This window comes from Lepisma saccharinum, chromosome 1, assembly GCF_977018435.1.
Source record: "Lepisma saccharinum chromosome 1, izLepSacc3.1, whole genome shotgun sequence".
In the NCBI taxonomy this organism is placed as follows: Eukaryota; Metazoa; Arthropoda; class Insecta; order Zygentoma; family Lepismatidae; genus Lepisma; species Lepisma saccharinum.
This window is the reverse complement of record NC_139229.1, coordinates 126,291,397-126,310,411: the sequence shown is the minus strand read 5'-3', so window position 1 is coordinate 126,310,411 and position 19,015 is coordinate 126,291,397. Positions and strand designations below refer to the sequence as shown.

General features: G+C 36.9%; 1 protein-coding gene across 3 annotated transcripts in view; it reads right to left on the bottom strand.

Moving 5' to 3' along the window:
* RabGGTa (Rab geranylgeranyltransferase subunit alpha) overlaps nt 1-19,015 on the bottom strand; it is a 54,789-nt gene that overhangs the window by 14,861 nt on the left and 20,913 nt on the right. For all 3 annotated transcript variants that reach the window (XM_083138394.1, XM_083138393.1, XM_083138392.1), the window contains exons 5-7: nt 14,611-14,808; nt 2,202-2,461; nt 671-923 (exon numbers count right to left, since the gene is read on the bottom strand). In XM_083138394.1, coding sequence (XP_082994520.1) covers nt 671-923; nt 2,202-2,461; nt 14,611-14,808 — 711 coding nt within the window. The remainder of the gene's footprint in view (nt 1-670; nt 924-2,201; nt 2,462-14,610; nt 14,809-19,015) is intronic.

Below are 19,015 nucleotides of genomic sequence, written 5' to 3'. Positions count from 1 at the left end.
TTTTAATACTACTTGTCACACAAATTGAAACTTCCTGTTCTAAGAGCACATTCCTAACCTTCACCTGTGTGAAATGACAAAATATGGTGGGAAAATGTACCCCACAATTTTCCAAAACATCAAAAATGAGCATTGCAGAGTGTAATCTCATATTTCACGTTTTGTGAAAAGTTTACTATGCATGTCCCTGCTAATGCCACTCACAGGTTTTTGAACTCTATATTTCCCATTCCATGCAAGATTTCTTCTCTAGCTACAGTTAATTTTATATCTGTACTGAGTCAGTACGAGTAAAGGTTTGAAATTTGTTCCATACTGTAGAACACAAATGCATTGTGGCATTTATGTTGTGAAATTAATTCCCTTCCATTATTCTGGGTTATTTTTTGTAACAATTGTTTCAATATTGAACCAACATAAAATATTTTTGTTTTGTAATGGCAAATATAATCTCAAATTTGATTTAAGAACTACATTTACTCGGTTACATAGAAATTGAATGAATCAATCACACACACACACACACACACACACACATACATTCAGTTTCAAGAAACATTTATAATATTACAAGAGTATTTTATCAGTATTTAAAAAATCCATAACAGTTCAATCCTACTACAAAATGGAAATTGACATATGCAATTATCAGCAAAAAACTAATACTTACATTTGCTATCAGGTTCCATCTCTAACAACTGTTTACAGGAGTCAAGCTCCTCGACCAGAACAGACATCACTCCTTCGCTGAATTTCATGCCGAACAACACAGACTTCTCCACGGAACTTTGATACAAGGTCTCCGAATTTTCCGAGTCTACAACCAAGTCAATGCTATCACACATGTTACCCTCACTGAATAGGGAAATCTTCACATTATTCATGTTATCTCCTTTGAATACTTCATTGCTGGGATTAAATATCTTTAATATTTTGTTAAGAAAATAAGACTAAAGAGCTACATAGAAAAAATAAAATTATATGAATATCCAAATTTATATCAAAGTACAATATTAATGATTCCCAGATTTTCCCAGACAATTTGAAAATACATTTCCAGATCATTCTGTGGCATTTTAACATAACAGTACTTGACTGGACTTGCTATCCAATAAGGCAGCTTTCAGACCAAAGTGACACATGACACGTCACTCAGACCGGATCATTTTCTCAATAGTGTGCACTGTATGCCTCAGTCTGTTGGTTGCACATGCAGATTGGATGCATTTTTTACAGGCTTGAGAAACCAATGTAGTTTGTTGCTTCAGTGCGAAACCTCCATGTTGCATGTTATTTGTTACTTCAGTCTGAAAGCTGCCTAAAGGTTATTTATTCAACATTATTATTCAAAATAAATGAACAAAAATAAATTAAAAACAATTTTTGCATGGAATATCACCCATCGAGAGGCTGGTTGAAGAACTAAGTTATATATATTTTCATTCAGAAATTTTGGACTTTTCCAGGAAAAGTGGAAACCCTGGATGGGCATTTGTCGAACTACTGTTTCCCAGAATCAATATCCTGAATGTTTCATGTATTTTCCAATAAGTTTTCAAATCATTCTCTAAAAGTTTGAGTTACTTCAACCAGGTTTACAGTTTATCATTTGCAGGGAAATATTAAAGCAATGACTTTCAGTTGCAAGGAACACCGTATATATTGTATATACATTTTTTATATTGTTAATATTTTCCACTGGTGCTGATACTTACAACATTGTAAATATTTATAAGTATTTCACTTAAACTGTACCATATTATTCCAGCCAAGTTTTACTTCAAAATATGACTATGTTCACATATAAGTTGATCGATCACATTGTGAATTTTGCACAATTTACAGGACATTTAGACTCCATGAAAGTGCCATGGGACTCTTAACTGATTTTGAACCAATAGTTTTCAATACCAATACACTGGTAATTCGTTTATTAAGTACCTCGACAGTTCTAATTAATTAATTAGACGTAAGAGAGTTACTAACCTATTCTGCGAAACTTGTAGAGGTTCTATTAATTTCTTACATCTACTTAAAAACCACATATTTTATTCCCCAACCATGATTGATTTGTTTTATTTTACTTTGCCTTTTGTGCCACTTTGGGCTAATTTGTGAAGATCGGGATGAGTGATGATGAATGGAGAGAGAGAGAGAGAGAAAAAGTTTTTCATTATTTAAGAAATGCAAGTAAAGGATACCCATATATATGAATATTGTAATCTGTTGTTGCATGCCCAGGTGCCATTGATAGAGCATTCATTTACTTTGAGATCCACATGCAAGGAGCTATCAGAAGGGCTCTGCTCTTGGGTCAGAACAAGGAATATTTGCCCTTGGGATACGTGGACATGGGATATGCCCAGCGGTTGATGGGCTCTACCAAGCAACCATCGTAAGTAAAACCATCCACTCTGGTCATTTGGATCTGTAAAGGCAGCATTCTGGACAAGTTCCAGCTCTGGAAAAAATGGAGAAAAGTATTTTACAATAAGCATTCACAATTACCAGTAAATACATATTATCATTCTTATACTTGCTTTTGGTAGACACAAGAGGGCTTAAAAATTATGTTCTTTACATAAGCCTAAAATAGCTACAGCACCTATGATCGTTAATTTCAATTGTATAGTACACCAAAATATATTTACAAAAAGCAGGAATCAGGCAAATTAATCAGTATCGGTACTTTATCGGTATTGAATGATATATAGAATATATCGGCTTATTTGGTAAATGAAGTGGGCACATCAGTACATTCGTTTATTGGTAAAAATTAGCCTGTAATTTAGTGCCAAAATCTGACATTTTGTTATTATCTTTATGCACATAAATATATAATTCACATGTCCTGGTATGGTTACTTAAATGTTTCAAAAGCAAAATTCAGGCACTCAGTTATGTACATTAACTACAGAGATTCAAGAACTGCTTTGTTCTTCATATTATCAGACAATTATTTTATCGAAATTCGCAAAACAAATCTTATAGATCCATGCCCAACAAAAATTTTAAGCAAGTCTGAAAATGAATGGTGAGATACATGCATACACTTTCATTTGTTTTATGATGGACCAATGTGAAGTTCTTTTTGATACTGATAAAGTACAAACATAAAATTTATGAATACTGATAGCTGTTATTCTACTGGTCTCATGTAAAATTGTATATCCTCTTGAAAAACTTGAATGCCTCATTGACCCTTATACAGGGTGTCATTTTAATGGTGCCCAAGGATCACAGAAACTTATAGAGGACATCAAAACAAACAACTATTCTCAGTAACGTTTTTGTCATTGGTGCATCATTTCAGTTTTACAGTCTTTCAAAAAAGTTTGTTTTGCCACCTGTATGCTGGCAACACAACGTTTAATCCCCTTAGTGATGTGATTTCCTGTGGTAAAGCAGTGCATGCCAGAGTTGCCAAGAATACATATATTCTGTGAAAAATGACAGAGACAACCAGCCACATATGTGCCGTAAACAAAGCAAGGGAACACATCCAGTAACCCAACTGGAAGTAAACCAGTGCACAGTCGCAATCTAGCTGGAAAAAATTCATTTTTCGAATCTTGTATATTCACGGCTAACTGCTACACAGGTGTGTTAGGAAATGTCCAGGGGTAATTGTGATGATTGTTTTTCATTTGACTTTGAACCGGAAGTTATGGTTAGATGGTCATGAACCTCGTGTCACTAGGCACCATGCACAGAGGCATTTGGTTCGCGCGTGGAGTAGCTCATGTTTAGACGCGTGCTGTATTGTTAGAGTCCAGCGCAGATATTTCTGCCGTGCGATGCGCGAAACAACTAAAGAAGCAGTGTTGCTAATGGAGCAGATAGAAAAATCGATGCAGTGCGCCGATGCACAGCTGTTACATACAACAATAAAATTTTAGAGAATTCAGGTCTATCTAACGTTGAGTTTTAAACGTCATGCATTATACCAGGACTAGGATTAATATGTACTAACAAGTGGCTTTGTATGTAGCTACATACATATGGACTAAAAATTCGCAAAATATGAACTAACACATAAGTAAAATTACCAAAAATGCTGCAAAGAAGACTTCTTCATACGATTCCTTATTTGAGTGATTTCAAACAAAATAAAAAAGATATATATATTATTTTTCATTGCATTAATGCACTGGTGGCGTTCTAACTTTTCACTCCCAAAACCCGTATACACTGGTATGGAACTGCAACGACAGATAATAACATGCCAACGTGTTAAACCGCTACAATTGCACCATAACACTCCTCCTCAAGCAGTATTATTATTTCCTCTCTGAGATCGGTGACAGTCGGTTGCCTCTGTTGTACATTTACAAAGGATGCCGGCTTCCACAACAATAACAAGTACATACACTGCCACTAGACGATAAGCTGCGCGGCTTTTTCTTTTGTTATGAACCAGGGCCGGCGCTAGTCATTTTGCCTCCCTGGGAGGTGGCGGCAGATGCCGCTGTATTTCGACCCCCCCCCCCCCCCCCCCGGTCATTACGCAGCAACGGAAAATTGAAAACCAATATATTCCTAACTAAAACATCAAAATATAAAATAAATAATGAGACTTCTTATGCTATTTCAATACTATTCAGCGCAAAAGAATATCTCGCTCGATCACAGTTTTCAATAAGCTTATTTTTTTCTTCTCTTCAAATTTTGCCGCTCTGGGCGATGGCACGGTTCGCCCTCCCCTTCCGCCGGCCCTGCTATGAACTTGGTCACCCATCAAAGCATGGCAATTTTAACACAGAAAACAATATGCATCGCATTAAGCAGCAAAAATGACAGCCTCCTCTTCCTCCACCTAAATCCCATCTTTAGCAGCAAACGTTGCAAACTCTCTTGACTTCCCGCAAAATGTTTGTCCGCCTGTAATTTGACATGCAATTTTTTCAATGTCGGCACTTCATTTTCACGCAGAGCGTAGTTGTATATGCGCCTACGGATAACATTTTCATCGAAAGCGTCCACTGACAATTTGGTCGCTGGTCTTTGTCGTTCTTTCCCGGGAGTGTGGAATGATGTGGAGGGGCCTTCTGACATCTGAAGAGATTGTCTTTCGTTCATGATAGCCCTGATTGTTCGTTCAGGAACTCCAGTCGTAGCCGCTGCTCTCTTGCCAAAATGCTGTATTGGGATGCTAACACCTTCACTGGCTTCCTCCTTCATGAACTCGTGCACGTTGCTTAGAATTTCCCGAGCTTGGGTATGCAAGGTTTTTGATTTCAACTTTGACAGAACTGGAGGCATTATGGAATTTAACGTTAATTAAGAAACGCAATACACGTACACAACGTCAAACCGGTAAAATACTTAGTATAAAATACAAATATGGTGCTTCCAATCCAACAAAACTCACCGTCATTTTACCTGCCTTTCCCCTTCCATGACAGAAATAGTGCTTCATTATTAAAGTTGGCAACACTAGTTACTAGCTAGCCAATGAACATGCACTGCATAAAAGAAGCGACCACTACGCTGTGCTATATTGCCACATTACCATCCATGCCGAACGGTGTGAACCGCGAGCTGGAGTGCTATTCAATTGTTTTCAATGATGTTTGCGCGAGTGTGTCCAGGAATGGAATGACAATATGGCAACAATAGCGAAGGTTTTCGAGCAGGGTAGAACACGTGATACTAAGAGAGAGGGAGACGAAACGAAAATTGGTATCTACGCAACGGCAAATTTATGTGTGATGCACTCTATTTATTTGTTCGTGACTCACTGCGTTCATTGTAGTGGTAACGTGGGTATCTCTGCTGTGTTTGTGCAGGGTGTTTGTGTAGCCATATCGTAAGTACTGTTTGCAATAATGTTAAGTGAAAAATGGTGCTACAAAAGTATTATGTTATTCCCTGTCCAAACTTGACAAAGGATTACAAAAAAAATACCATATAGTACACCCGTGTAATTTGCACATGTTGCGTAACGAACTTCCTGCTTGCGTAAAAGGTTAACACTATGTGCACGATTTACAACAGCGTATAGTTTTATTGCGCAGTGCACCCTGTTCAGGTGGGAGTTGTTTGATGTGTGGCTGCAGTCTTCTCCCCAAAACAGAAGCTAGAACTGTACAGATTTGTTGTGGAGAGATTGGGGATACAAGATTGTTCTCCAGAAGTCGAAGAACGCATTGTCAATGTAATTAAACTGTATTGTGTGAAAATTAGTGCCCGATGGTTGAAGAGTAACAGGCATAAAGACAGATTTTTGTGAGGTAACGCACAGTGGCTCAATGATCAAATCAGTTTTCCACCAGAGGTATACGGATGTGTTCCTGGTACGTCCAGTGGATGTGGTCCAGGTTGTCCTATGAAGTTGTTCCAGGAGAGTGGCCCAAGGACAAAGAACAAGGCAGTTGCAGATCCAGTGAGGAGCCGAAGTCAGGGAGAATTGAGAATTGTCACAGTTCACAAGATTTTAGTACATGGTGCAGACATTATTCGGTCTTGCATCCTGCCTCCTGCCTATCGGACAGCTGTCAGAAGACGTACAGGAGGTAAGACATAAGGACATTAGGAAGTTTAGGGAAGGTCATAGCAACAAATGATGATTTGCTGCACATTCTACTTGCGTCCTCGGATCCGGTAATATCATCGCGCCGAAAACTCCCAATCAAGAAGTCTGGAGCACTGTCACCAGCAGTTCTAGGTCTGCTTTCATCCGGTCTCCAAAGAAGGGGCAGTTCCACCATACCAGCATCTGACAGTTCTGGAAGCAGCAGCGCAAGCAGAATGGATGAGGACACTGATTAAGATATGTACATACAATTCTATCATTGCAAACTAAATGTTTTGACTCAACATTGACCTGATGTGTAATCATCTTTTGTAATTCAAATAATATTAGTAATAATAATTAATTTGAAGTGCATTTTTTTTCATTTAATCATTTATTCTCTGTGCGATTAATATCATCATCTTACTAGTATCAACAATTAAAATATTAATTTCATATTTGTCAGTATCAATTATGTGACAGCTTTCCAGCTCATTACAACCACACAAATATTTTTTTTTATTCTAAAGTACTTCAGTTATAAGGACCATCCGAAATTTAGAAAGTAGTCTGATTAGTATAACTTTCTACATCACTCTCGGTGGCAAAATTAGTGCGCAGGAGTAACAGCAATAGCAAGCATGGCTAAATATTATGAAACGAGGTTAATAAGATCAATGGAGGACAAGACAACTAATCTTAGGAATTTTTTCCAGCTAGATTGTGAGAATTGAACACTGTGCAGTGATACAAGAAACAGTGGGGTAAAAATGTATTCAAAAGGAAATGGTTATTTTAGATTTTGTCTCTTAACCTTCGTGTCATTTATTTGGAAATTAAAATTTCACTTTTATTCAAGTTTCTAATTTTATATTGAAATACGTACTACATTTTATACAGTAAAACCATGGTAGGTGAGTTCATCGCCCTCCCTGTAAATTGGCATTGTTAATTTCAATTTATAGAAAAAAAGAATGGCCGTTATTTTTTGTTGTTACTAATATCAGAAATAAAGTTTGAACAGAATAACCAAAGTAAGACTGCATTAGGTTGAAAAACTGAGTGTAATACACAGGAACAAGGCTGTGTTTTAATATTCTACCATTTAATCCAAGGTATTAATGGTTCCACTTTTTCAGAATGGTAAAAATAGATTTTTATGTAACACAACATAAACTTTAAGAATGCATTTTCCTCTAGATTGTTTGAGCTCTCTGATGACTGTAACATTCCTGTGTTTATCTTTGCACCGGATACACATTTAATAGTTGGCAACTGTGAACATCGCAGAATATTTGCTGCCGATTCATCATTGGTTCTACATGTTTTAGACATAAAGTAACAACATGAACCTCGGATGCTTCCGTAATCAGCACCACAAAGCCTGTATCAGGACATGTGGATAGAGTACCCTGTAGATATCAACCTTGCAAAGAGATTTGCAATTTTCTGCCATTTTTCGTAGAGTTGGTTGTCTTCTAGTAGGTCTACTGGACAGGTTCCTTGCTTCGTTTTGCAGCACATAATTTGGTTGGTAGTTTGTCATTTTTTAAGAAATTTCTATGTGCCTTGCTACACTACCATGCGCTGTTTCACCGCAGAACTGATTGATTTGCTTTATTTTATTTCAATTTTTGTGCCACTTCTGGCTAATTTGCAAAGATGGGGATGAGTGATGACATAATAAAATTGATGAACGGACATTTACAACATCCATGCCCAGGGCAGGATTCAAACTCCTGGCTTCGTAGTGTGATGTGCTAACCACTCTGCCACGGGGGGCTGGCTCTCAGTGCAGAAAATGACATCACAGTTGCAATTAAATATTGTGTTGGGTTGCCAGCATACAGGCAACAAAATGAGCTTTTGTGAACACCTGTAGTGCCTAAACGACGCACAAATGTCAAAAATGTTACCGAGAAAAGTTGTTTGTTTCGATGTAGTCTGTGTGTTTTCTGTGATCCGTAGGTACAATTAAAATGACACCCTGTATATTCATAAAAGTTACAGAGAACTTAAATAAATGTCAAATCGTTGTTGAAATTTTACAGATACACTTATATGCCTATGATAGATTACCATCTATTCCATGTACACTGCTATTACTCATAAGGAATTCATGAATTGAAGCATTTTAGGTATCCACTACCAAACTTTCCAGACATGTACAGAAGTGCCTTCCTCCAAGATGATAACTAACTAACTCTATAGCCTTCTTAAACCCGAAGGTTCATGGCTGCAGCAACACAGGCCTTCCATCTGTCCCTATCCTGAGCTAGATCCACATACTCTTTTCCATCCCTACAGATTTCCTTTAGGTCCATCTCAACATTATCCCTCCATTTTAGTCTTGATCTTCCTACTGGTCTCTTACCATCAGGTTTCCCAACAAGAATCCTGTAAACTCTCCTTTCCTCTCCCATTCGTGCCACATGGCCTGCCCACCTAAGTCTTCTTGATTTAATCATTCTAATAATATCTGGACATGAATACAAATTATGTAGTTGTAAATTATGTAACCTTCTCCACTCACCTGTCTCCTCATTCCTTTTAGGTCCAAATATTTTCCAAAGGATCTTATTTTCAAATACTCTCAATTTGTTCCTCTTTCAATGTAAGGCACCAAGTTTCGCATCCATATAATAGTACAGGCAATATTACTGTTTTGTATATTTTAACTTTTAGTTTCTTAGATATTAAACGAGAAGACAAAAGTTTATGAAGAGAAAAGTAACATGCATTTCCTGAATTAAGCCGGCTTTTTATTTTCTCTTTAATATCATTTTTATTTGTTAGTATTACCAGGTGTGCTGGTTAATAATTCTTAATTTCGTCGCTGGATGGTGCTGGAAGCAAGGATTGGTGCACAGTCTCAACTGTTACGTCAGTGTGTTGCCAGGACAGTACCTGTCAAAATGCCGTCGATGTGCAACCGAGTGCGAGTGATCGTGATATTGGGTTTGTGTGGTAAACATGTCGACCTTCAAACCAAATAAGGAGCATGTGCGGCACGTCCTGCTTTTCTTGTTCAATCAAAAGAAAAACGCGAGTAAAAGCCATCGTATGCTTGTGGAAACGTATGGTGACAATGTCCTAACGCAAGACACATGTGTGCGTTGGTTTCGACGATTCAAAAGTGGTGATTTCGACTTGAAAGACAAAGATCGCCCGGGCCAGCTGAAAAAATTCCAAGATGCCGAATTGCAAGCACTGTTGGACGAGGACAATACGCAAACGCAACAACAACTGGCAGAGAAGATAAATGTTGGTCACCAAACCATATCTGATCGTCTTCATGCCATGGGAGAGATCCAGATTGGGCGACAAGACACGGAAAAGTGATTTTGCAGCACGACAACGCCTCATCACACACAGCGAAAAGCTTCAGACATACCATTTCTGCACTTGGCTGGGAATGCATCTCCTTGTTTTAACCCATCATGAATTGTAAATCTCTCAGACACATTAATATCCACACGAATTTTACTTTCTGTTTCACTGGTGCATACTTTTATCATATTAACAAGTTTCTTAGGTATTCCAAACTCGACAAATATATTATATAATTTACCTATTTTAACTGAATCGTATGCTTGTATAAAATCAATGAATAGCTGATGGACATTTTGATTATATTCCCACTTCTTCTCAAGTGTCTGTCTGATGTTAAAAATTTATCTGTTACGTTTAAATCCACATTCATAATCACCTATAATTTCATTAGCATAAGGGGTTAGTCTTGCTAAAAGAATGTTAGATAATATTTTATATGTTGTTGAGAGAGTAGAGAAATTCCACGGTAATTGTTGCAGTTCATTTTATCACCTTTTTTTAACACAGAAACAATTATGAATTCTTTCCACTGTTGAGGGATTTCTGCTTTATTCCATATTAAACAAATTAATTTATGAATTTGACATATTAACAATTCCCACCATATTTAATTAACTCAGCTGGTATTAAATCAATGCCAGGTGCTTTGATATTCTTTAGCCTTTTAATAGCATCTTTAACTTCAGTCAAGTTAGGTTCTGGAACTAAAGGTTCTGCTGTGTGTACTATATTTACTTCTGATTTATCTCCTACATGAACATTTAAAAGGTCATTAAAGTAGTTCTTTCATCTATTTAAAATCTCTCTTGGGTCAGCCAAAAAATTGCCATTTTTATCTTTTATCAAGTTTACTTCAGGTTGCCATCCCTTTCTAAGTTCATTTACACCTTTATATAAGTCTCTGATATTTTTATTTTTGCAGTTTGTTTCGATTTTGTTAATTTTGCTTTTCAAGTAATCTCTTTTTTTACTTCTAAACGTGCAGTTAATTCCTCGCATTATTCTCTTATAATTGCTTAAATTTGTATCATCAGAGTTATTTAACCACCTAAGTCTAGCCTGATTTCTTATTTCTATTAGGTTATAACATTTATTATCAAACCACGGCTTCCTTTTTCTTGGTTTATGGTATCCTATACTTTCTTTAGCTGTTGATTCTATTCCATTAAGTATGTGCTCCCAATTCTTATTTACGTCTGTTTCAATTCTATTTTCATCATCATTTAAATCCTGCAAAATACTGAATCTATTTGACAGTTTAATTTGGTAATCTTCCTTAATTCTATCATCAGCAAATTTTCCTATATTAAATTTTTGAGCTTTTAGATCTTGTTGCTTATGATTTATCACTGAGAGTCTTTCTCTTAATTTAGCAATTACTAAATAATGGTCACTGGCACAGTCAGCACCTCTATGTGAACGAATGTCAATTATATTAGTATGCCTTCTTTTATCAATGAGAATATGATTATCTGATTATGAGTTTTACCATCTGGAGAAGACTAGGTATATTTATGGATATCTTTATGTTTAAAAGTGGTACTTTTCACAATTAAATTCTTTGAGGTTGCAAAAGTAATTAATCTTATACCATTATCATTACTTAATTCATGAAGACTATATTTACCAACAGTAGGTTTAAATGCCTTTTCTTTGCCAATCTGTGCATTACAGTCACCTAACAGAATTTTCATATCATACTGGGAAAATTTATCAAAGACCTGTTCTAACTCTGCATAAAAATCATCTTTAGTATTATCATCTATCTTCCATTGGTGCATGAATGTTTATTAAAATAATTTTGCACCACCTACCTTGTAAAACTGCATATGATATCCTATCATTAATAAATTCTACTGTTTTAAGGGCTGAGATAATTCTATTATTTATGAAGGAGCCTGTTCCAAAATTATGATTTTCAGTACCACCATAGAAAAAAAGTATAATTTTTAGTTTTACAATTCCCTTCTGCTGATCACCTAACTTCCTGGACAGCTACTACATCTAATTTATACCTAACTATCTCATTAAGTGTACACTGAAATGCCCCAGGCCGGTAAAGACTCAGAACATTCCAAGTGCCTAATTTAATATCCTTATTCCTAATGTAGAAAAACTAAATATGCTGACCAAGGCAGTAATTTATTTTATTAAAAACATAAACTAAACGTAACGTTTCAACCTTCTAGTGGAAAGTGAAAGTCACCTGCTAGAAAGTTCCAAACAACTTTCTAATAGTCTGGAGGGAGTAATGTTTGTGTATATATAATGCCCTGTTTTTGTATCTTGTTACTTTTGTACTTGATACAGAGTCTGAAGAAGACCTTACTAGAAGGTTGAAAAGTTACGTTTAGTTTATGTTTTTAATAAAATAAATTACTGCCTTGGTCAGCATATTTAGTTTTTCATAATCATGGAAACAAGGCTTAATGGTGTCCTAATGTAGATCTTATTCTTAGTCCAGGGACCTCCCAAAGTAGTCCCTGCCCGGAGATCCAAATGGGAGACTATTTTACCTCCGGAATATTTTACCTTGGGAACATCCATGGCCTCACGTTGCTGATTCTTGACATGTCTTTTTACAGTGCAAAGTTGTCAGCTCTACGCCTAACCCCCAATATGAATGGAGGACCGCACCTGTCGTTGGTCAGCGGATCCCTCGGATCTAGCTGGGAGGACCACATAGTAGTCCACCAACCGTACCCCACCTCTGCCAATTGTGGGACGCTCATAGAGTGTCACCTGCAAGATGATATAAACAAAATTCCACTGGTGTGACACAAGCAACATGTCTATGGTGGACATCCTGTATTAGTAATGTAAAGATTACTTTCCTGTCCAATAGCACTGCTGCTTCACAGTGTGGTGTGTCGCCCTGGATGGTATGCTGTGAAGAAGGTTGTCAAAGCGCTCTTGGGGAGAATCCCATCCTGTACCAAGGCTGTTCAGAACTGGATAAAGTAAGGTGCCTAACATTGTGGCATGCACCTCCTGAGAGCATCTCGAGTATACTTGATGGGGTCCATGTCTCGGAAACCAGATGGTGAATCCATATTGATATGCTGATGCAGAAGAATATTCTGGTTTGTTTGCCCTGGTACGGTACTCCTACCGAGCACATCTAGCTGCGTATGAGAACCCAACATGATGCCAGCAAACACCATACCAGTCTCTTTTCAATGATATTAGCAGGACTATATCTGCTACTGCATTCCTTCCAGATGTTCACGTGTCCCGAGTCATCACATTACATAATGCCATTTTACCTGTGTCCATGCACAATACTCTCGGCATCAATCCCACTGTGCTGTTTTGCGGATTGTGTTCAAGGTCACTGAGCCTAAGTCATGCTCCTAAAGACCCCAATATGTGGTATGCAAGGATACAATTGTACTTATCACTGCAGCCAGCTCCCCTGCTGTGATTCATCTCCAGGCTGATCAGGCCTAGATCTGTATTTCAAGTGGGATCCAAACCACTGTGCAATGTACCTCCACTGGAGATTTAACCAGATCCCTAGATTACAATGCAACAACCTAACGACAACAACAAAAGGAATGCCACATGTGCTGTGCATATTTACTTGTATATTGTCTTTTAAGGTGCTGATGGGTGTCTGGCATGTTTAGATGCCTGGAGAGGTCCAAACCAGCTAAGAACCAGCATATTAGAGAATTTTAACCAATACCAATAACTAGAGGCACATATTTTTGGTAAATAACAAAGCAAAATTTTGGTACAAAAACAGTCAATTTCGGGTTCAAAAGCAGGAAATAAAATAAACTTTTGCTGTTATAGTGGTGAAAAAGAGGTATATAAAATGACATTTTAGTTTCAAAAATGTGAATATAATCCAAAATTTGATTTAAAAACTGCACTTACTACACAAAATAAACATATCCCTTCTAATATCACATTTATGTAGCTACCAGAGCATTAAGTTTATTCCTGTATAAAGTGGTCCATTCTTGCTTCTCAAATATTTAAAGCAAAATTAATCAATTTTCCATGAATTGCATGACTCAAGGGATAATTCTGACATTAGAAAGTGTTGTTTCAGTAAATAAACTATAAATTTCGTGTTTAAGAGTCTATTTCATATTTGCAATTCATTTCGCATCATTTCGTGACAAAACAAAGTAGGAAGATGTTCCTTACACCTTTCGGAAACATGAAATGTGTTACTTCACATTTAGTTTTTCATCAAAAGCGAAATATGCATGCCTCTACCAAAAACTGATATCCTGCTGAACAGACATTAAATCACAAGCATTCTGTGAAAAACCTGTTTGGTTCATTCACCTCCTTAATTAAAGTAAGTAACCAGGTGACTAAGATGGCATTTGCCTTTGGAAAATTAATAGAATGACAGACTTGTGACCTCAAATACATGCATGAAGTGAACAATCACCATGAAACTTACACTCGACAAGGTGACATGGTAAAATTAATTTTCAACTTAAACACTGGAGGTCCAATGATAAACCAGGCTTATTAAGATACACTTAGCATTGTTGCAACTAGTGTAATTACATTTTCATTAAACCTGAATCTCTGTGTAAGTTTTGATGTCCATTCCAGGAATACAACTTGCCATTTTGATTGTTAAATTAATAAAGGAAGGGAGGGGGAGAAGGACACTGATGAAATGGTGAGCCACAATCTACTATTTTCAACCAGTTCTAACTCTTCTTATTGACAACCTTGTTTTCCTTTCATTTTAGCAGAAAGGCAGGCCACTAACACTAATAACCCATATTTACCTTCACCATGTTTATCCTCTCTTATGGGCCGCTTGCCCTCAGGATCTGGGTATATCAAAGGCAATAGCTTACTTCTGTAGTGCCATGATGAATAGTTTGAAAAATTTGTTGATATTTTGGTAGTGGTGTAAGAGAACTCTTCTTCAGCTGACACATTTGCTTTCCCAACAATATGACGGCGATAATCCCAACAATGAACTGAAAAAAGAAAGAAAGACTATTCATGTTGTGGAGAAAGAAAGGTACGTAGCAAATTATTCTATAGAAATGCAAAACTGTGGACATCTGTATTATTCTTAGAGAAACGTCGTATCCGAGGGAATTAAGGGATGTGTTTAATTACAAGTATATGTCTATCCGTTGGTGACAAGCCAAGTACTTTGTATCGCAAAATTATTAGTTTAAATTTGTAGATTCAACACTGTCAAGGTATCCGGTTTTTATTTAATCTGGGATTAAAAAGACTGTGACAGGGTGGAAATAAAATCACCGCATTTTTGCATTTATATAATTTCAAGAAAAGTGCATAATTAGTTGTTGTAATCAATCAAGTTTAGTCAATTTTTGCGAGGCAATTTTCATTGTAAACAAGAAGGGGAGGGAATTAGAGAAATATGTCATGTATGCTAATGACAAGCTAGATACATTTTTGAACTAGTACTGCTGGTCTAGGCCAGCGTACGAACCTCTCATATATATATACACAGTGAAACCTCGATTTTACGTTCCCAGATTTTACATTTTCCCGCATTATACATTCAATCTTCATGGCCCCAACATAGCAAAATGTTATAAAATTTACCTCGATTTTACATTTTCCCGCATTTTAAGTTCTTGCAGCTTGGTCCCCTGAAAAACGTAAATTCGAGGTTCCACTATATATATTACAGAGTTTCAATTAAAGAAGATCATGTCATTTCTTATGTGGGGGTTATTTCATGTAATTCTTTGTACATATTTAATCAACGAAATAAATGTTTTTTTTATATATATTTTTAAACTGAACGTCTTGGTATCATTGAGATAAAAGAACTGAGTTTTCCCCTAATATCCATGGTAAAGAATATGGTAGTTATTCTATGTCTTTTAATTCGATTGAACCGCATTGTTAGTTTTTTTTAAGTGTTATGCTAATTATTTTGCCTGGGGAAGTAACGAAAACAAGTATCAGAAGTTGAGCTAAGGCAGGTTACTCCCCCCAGAAGAGAAATAGGGCATAACATACTATCCTAGATGATAAGTGAGTACTTCAATTCAGTATAATAATAATGAAAAATTATGTTTCTCCAACAAGTTTTACCAAAATAATCACACTTATTTGCAATTAAAAAAGATGGTTGTATGTAAATATGATGAATATGAGAGGTTTCAAATTTCACTAGTCCAACATATTAAAATTATTAATTATTGTTATTTAGTAGATTAGTTATATTTCTCTAAAAATTTGAATGTAAATATGTAGTTTCTGAAGTTATCTCTATACATTCTTTATAAGCAGTGACGTGCGGTGACGTCGACACTTGGGGTAGCAGTCAGTGGCATGCTCAAGGGGAGGGGGGTGGGGGGGATTGGTGTGGGTCACACCCCTCCTCCCTTTAGGGCCAGTATTCCTACAAAAAAGAAGAATGTCAATAACAGGAAAATATTGCAAAATTATGAATGAGTACTAGAAAAAAGTACACGTAACCCCCACCCACATTCGAAAAAAAAAAAAAACTATTTGATTTGACTCTAAGCCAGAGATCCTGGGTTCGAACCGCGGATTGGTCATTTGTGTTCTTTGTGTGCGTCCCTTCATCAATTTTGTCGTACCAAAGGTGGCGGAAAAGCGAAGTAAAATAAACCAAATTGAGCAATCAATCAATGATTTGATTTCATTTTTGTTACTTAGCGTTGCTTTTTTGTCACATTTGGTTAATTGCAGACGATACGATGAAATTGATGAAGGGACGAGCACAGGGAACGCCCATGCCCGGGTCGGGGTTCGAACCCGGAACTCCTGGTGTCGTAGCGTGCTGTGATAACCACTCCCCACGCTTGGTTGATTTGGTGACAGGTAACAAAACACAACACACTTTTTTGTAGTTTCTTCAATGATATTCATTTGAATTTTTGAGTTCTGAGATACATTTTTCATTCCAAATTATTTCATTATTCACTGCAACACATAGGACAAGAATGCGCACTCATCACGGGTTCGAATCCTGGCCTGGATTGTTCATATGAGGTCCCTTCACCAATTTCATCATATCATCACTCAATCCTCATTTTCGCGATAACCAAATGTGGCAGAAAAGCGAAGTAAAATAAACCAAACCAACAACAATATGAACACGCGTTCTCTTGGCAAATAAATACATCCATATTTATGACTGTCAGAGACCAAGAGTAGTATATTTAAATAAAACACTACTAAAACGAGAGTCAGAGAGAGCCTGAGCACATATTTGTAATTTAATCATTATATATTCCATATTTGAAAAAGAAAAAAAAGAAAGAAAGCATAACATTATTGTCTGCACATAACACGTTCCCATACATACATACACACATATTGTACAACGTGTAAAAGGTTGTGTAAATACAGAGATCATAAGTACTGCAGAAAATTTTACCCTGTGTTCTTTAGAGGATTTACAAAAAAAATATGAGAAACCAATCCCCTATCTGCCCTATAGGAGATAGACTGGAGGACCTGAAAGCCTGGGCTTTCAACCATTGCAGCAGGGGGCGAGGGGACAAGAGAGGTAGACAGAAATCTTCCTTTTCCTTGGGCCGGCTGTTTCTACCTGGAAATTGGTCTGGCGGAAGAAGAGCGAGCTAGGGTATCCAGCCAGCTTTGCCCGCGGAGAACACCGATGGACGAGAAGCGCGTGGAAAAGAAAGTGTTGTGTATGAGCTGTGGTGGCTTTAACAAGACAATAAATGAATGGCTTATTGCAGAAAGGGACCTGAGTCACATTTTTGAGGTATCGGAGTTAATTGTATTTTTGATTTTCCTAGTTACAGACACATCTTTTAGTGCAGAAAGGAAGTCAGTCACACGAGGCTATAGCCAAGAAAATGTACAGTGAAAAGTGAACTTTAATGCAGAAAGGTACCTGAGTTACTGACTCGGGTCCTTTTCTGTAATAAACTTAGCCGTATTTATATGTTGTACGAACTGTGTACGCTAATCTGTAATGCGGCTCGGAGCGGTAAAAATACTATCAAACTTATTGACACCAGTAACATTATTGGTTTCGCAACGTGGTGGCCTCATGTCTACAAAAAATGTGGCATCTGCGAAAACTACCATGTGTTCCTACAAGAATAGGCAGTATTTTCAGATTTCCAAGTATCATTACTTTGAATACTGTGTTGAACATAAGGGTACTGTCAAGGTTTCCGAATTCATCAAAGGTTTGACGTCTCACACCTTCTATCTGTCCAAAGGTGCAAGAACTGTAATTCCTACGCCACGTACGTTCCCAGTTGCACGTATGCCGATCAAGCTTACTAAATTGAAGGACATGTAAACTGCCTTTTCGTATGTACCACATGACGTAAATGGATTTTTTGAAGATATTCTTCAGTGGCCCACTACACACGGCAATGAAACAGACTCAGATGTAGAATAACACATGCATGTATGAGCTCGTACATTATTGTACTTCAAACACTGACAATAAAGTCCAGAAAGTGCAGTACACTGTCATTTATTGATGAATCTATGTGGCATATATAACATAACCTAACCTAACCTAGCTTATGTGGCAATGACAAACGGGCGTTTGTAGGATATTTCTCGTCTTATTTCTCAAAGTTTTCACTTTTATTGCAGAAAGGTACCGGAGTCACAACCTTTTCATCTCCACTGTCTCTAGCAGCATACTGCGGTGGGGCGCATTGAGGGTTGCAAAATTAACTATTCTTTATGCTGAATATTTGAGCCAACAGCGGTACATTTCTTTCTTACACTATCAATATTATACGATTTTTCTTGTTTTTCTCAGAATCGTGCAAAAGTGACTCAGGTCCCTTTCTGCAATAAGCCATTCAAATATTGTGATTTGAATATAATTCGAGATGTGAGATTGATTGATCTATCTCTGCTAGACTAGCTACTCCTCAGTGCACGTCACTGTTTATAAGCATGGGCTCGATATCATTCTTCTCCAATATTCATTAAGTATCAGTATAAAATGCATTGGCACTGAACAGGTAGTGTACCAATCTGACAAATTTACAAGCATTGCATGGAGAAGCTGAATGGTTCATTCACCTCCTCATAAATTTATGTAACCAGGTAATGCCACTGTTTTTTGTTGTTTTTTTTGTCTTAGAAAAGGGAACTTCATACTTATACATTTATTTTATAAAACAAAGATACAAAATTATACCTTCATACTCATTTAAGAATTAA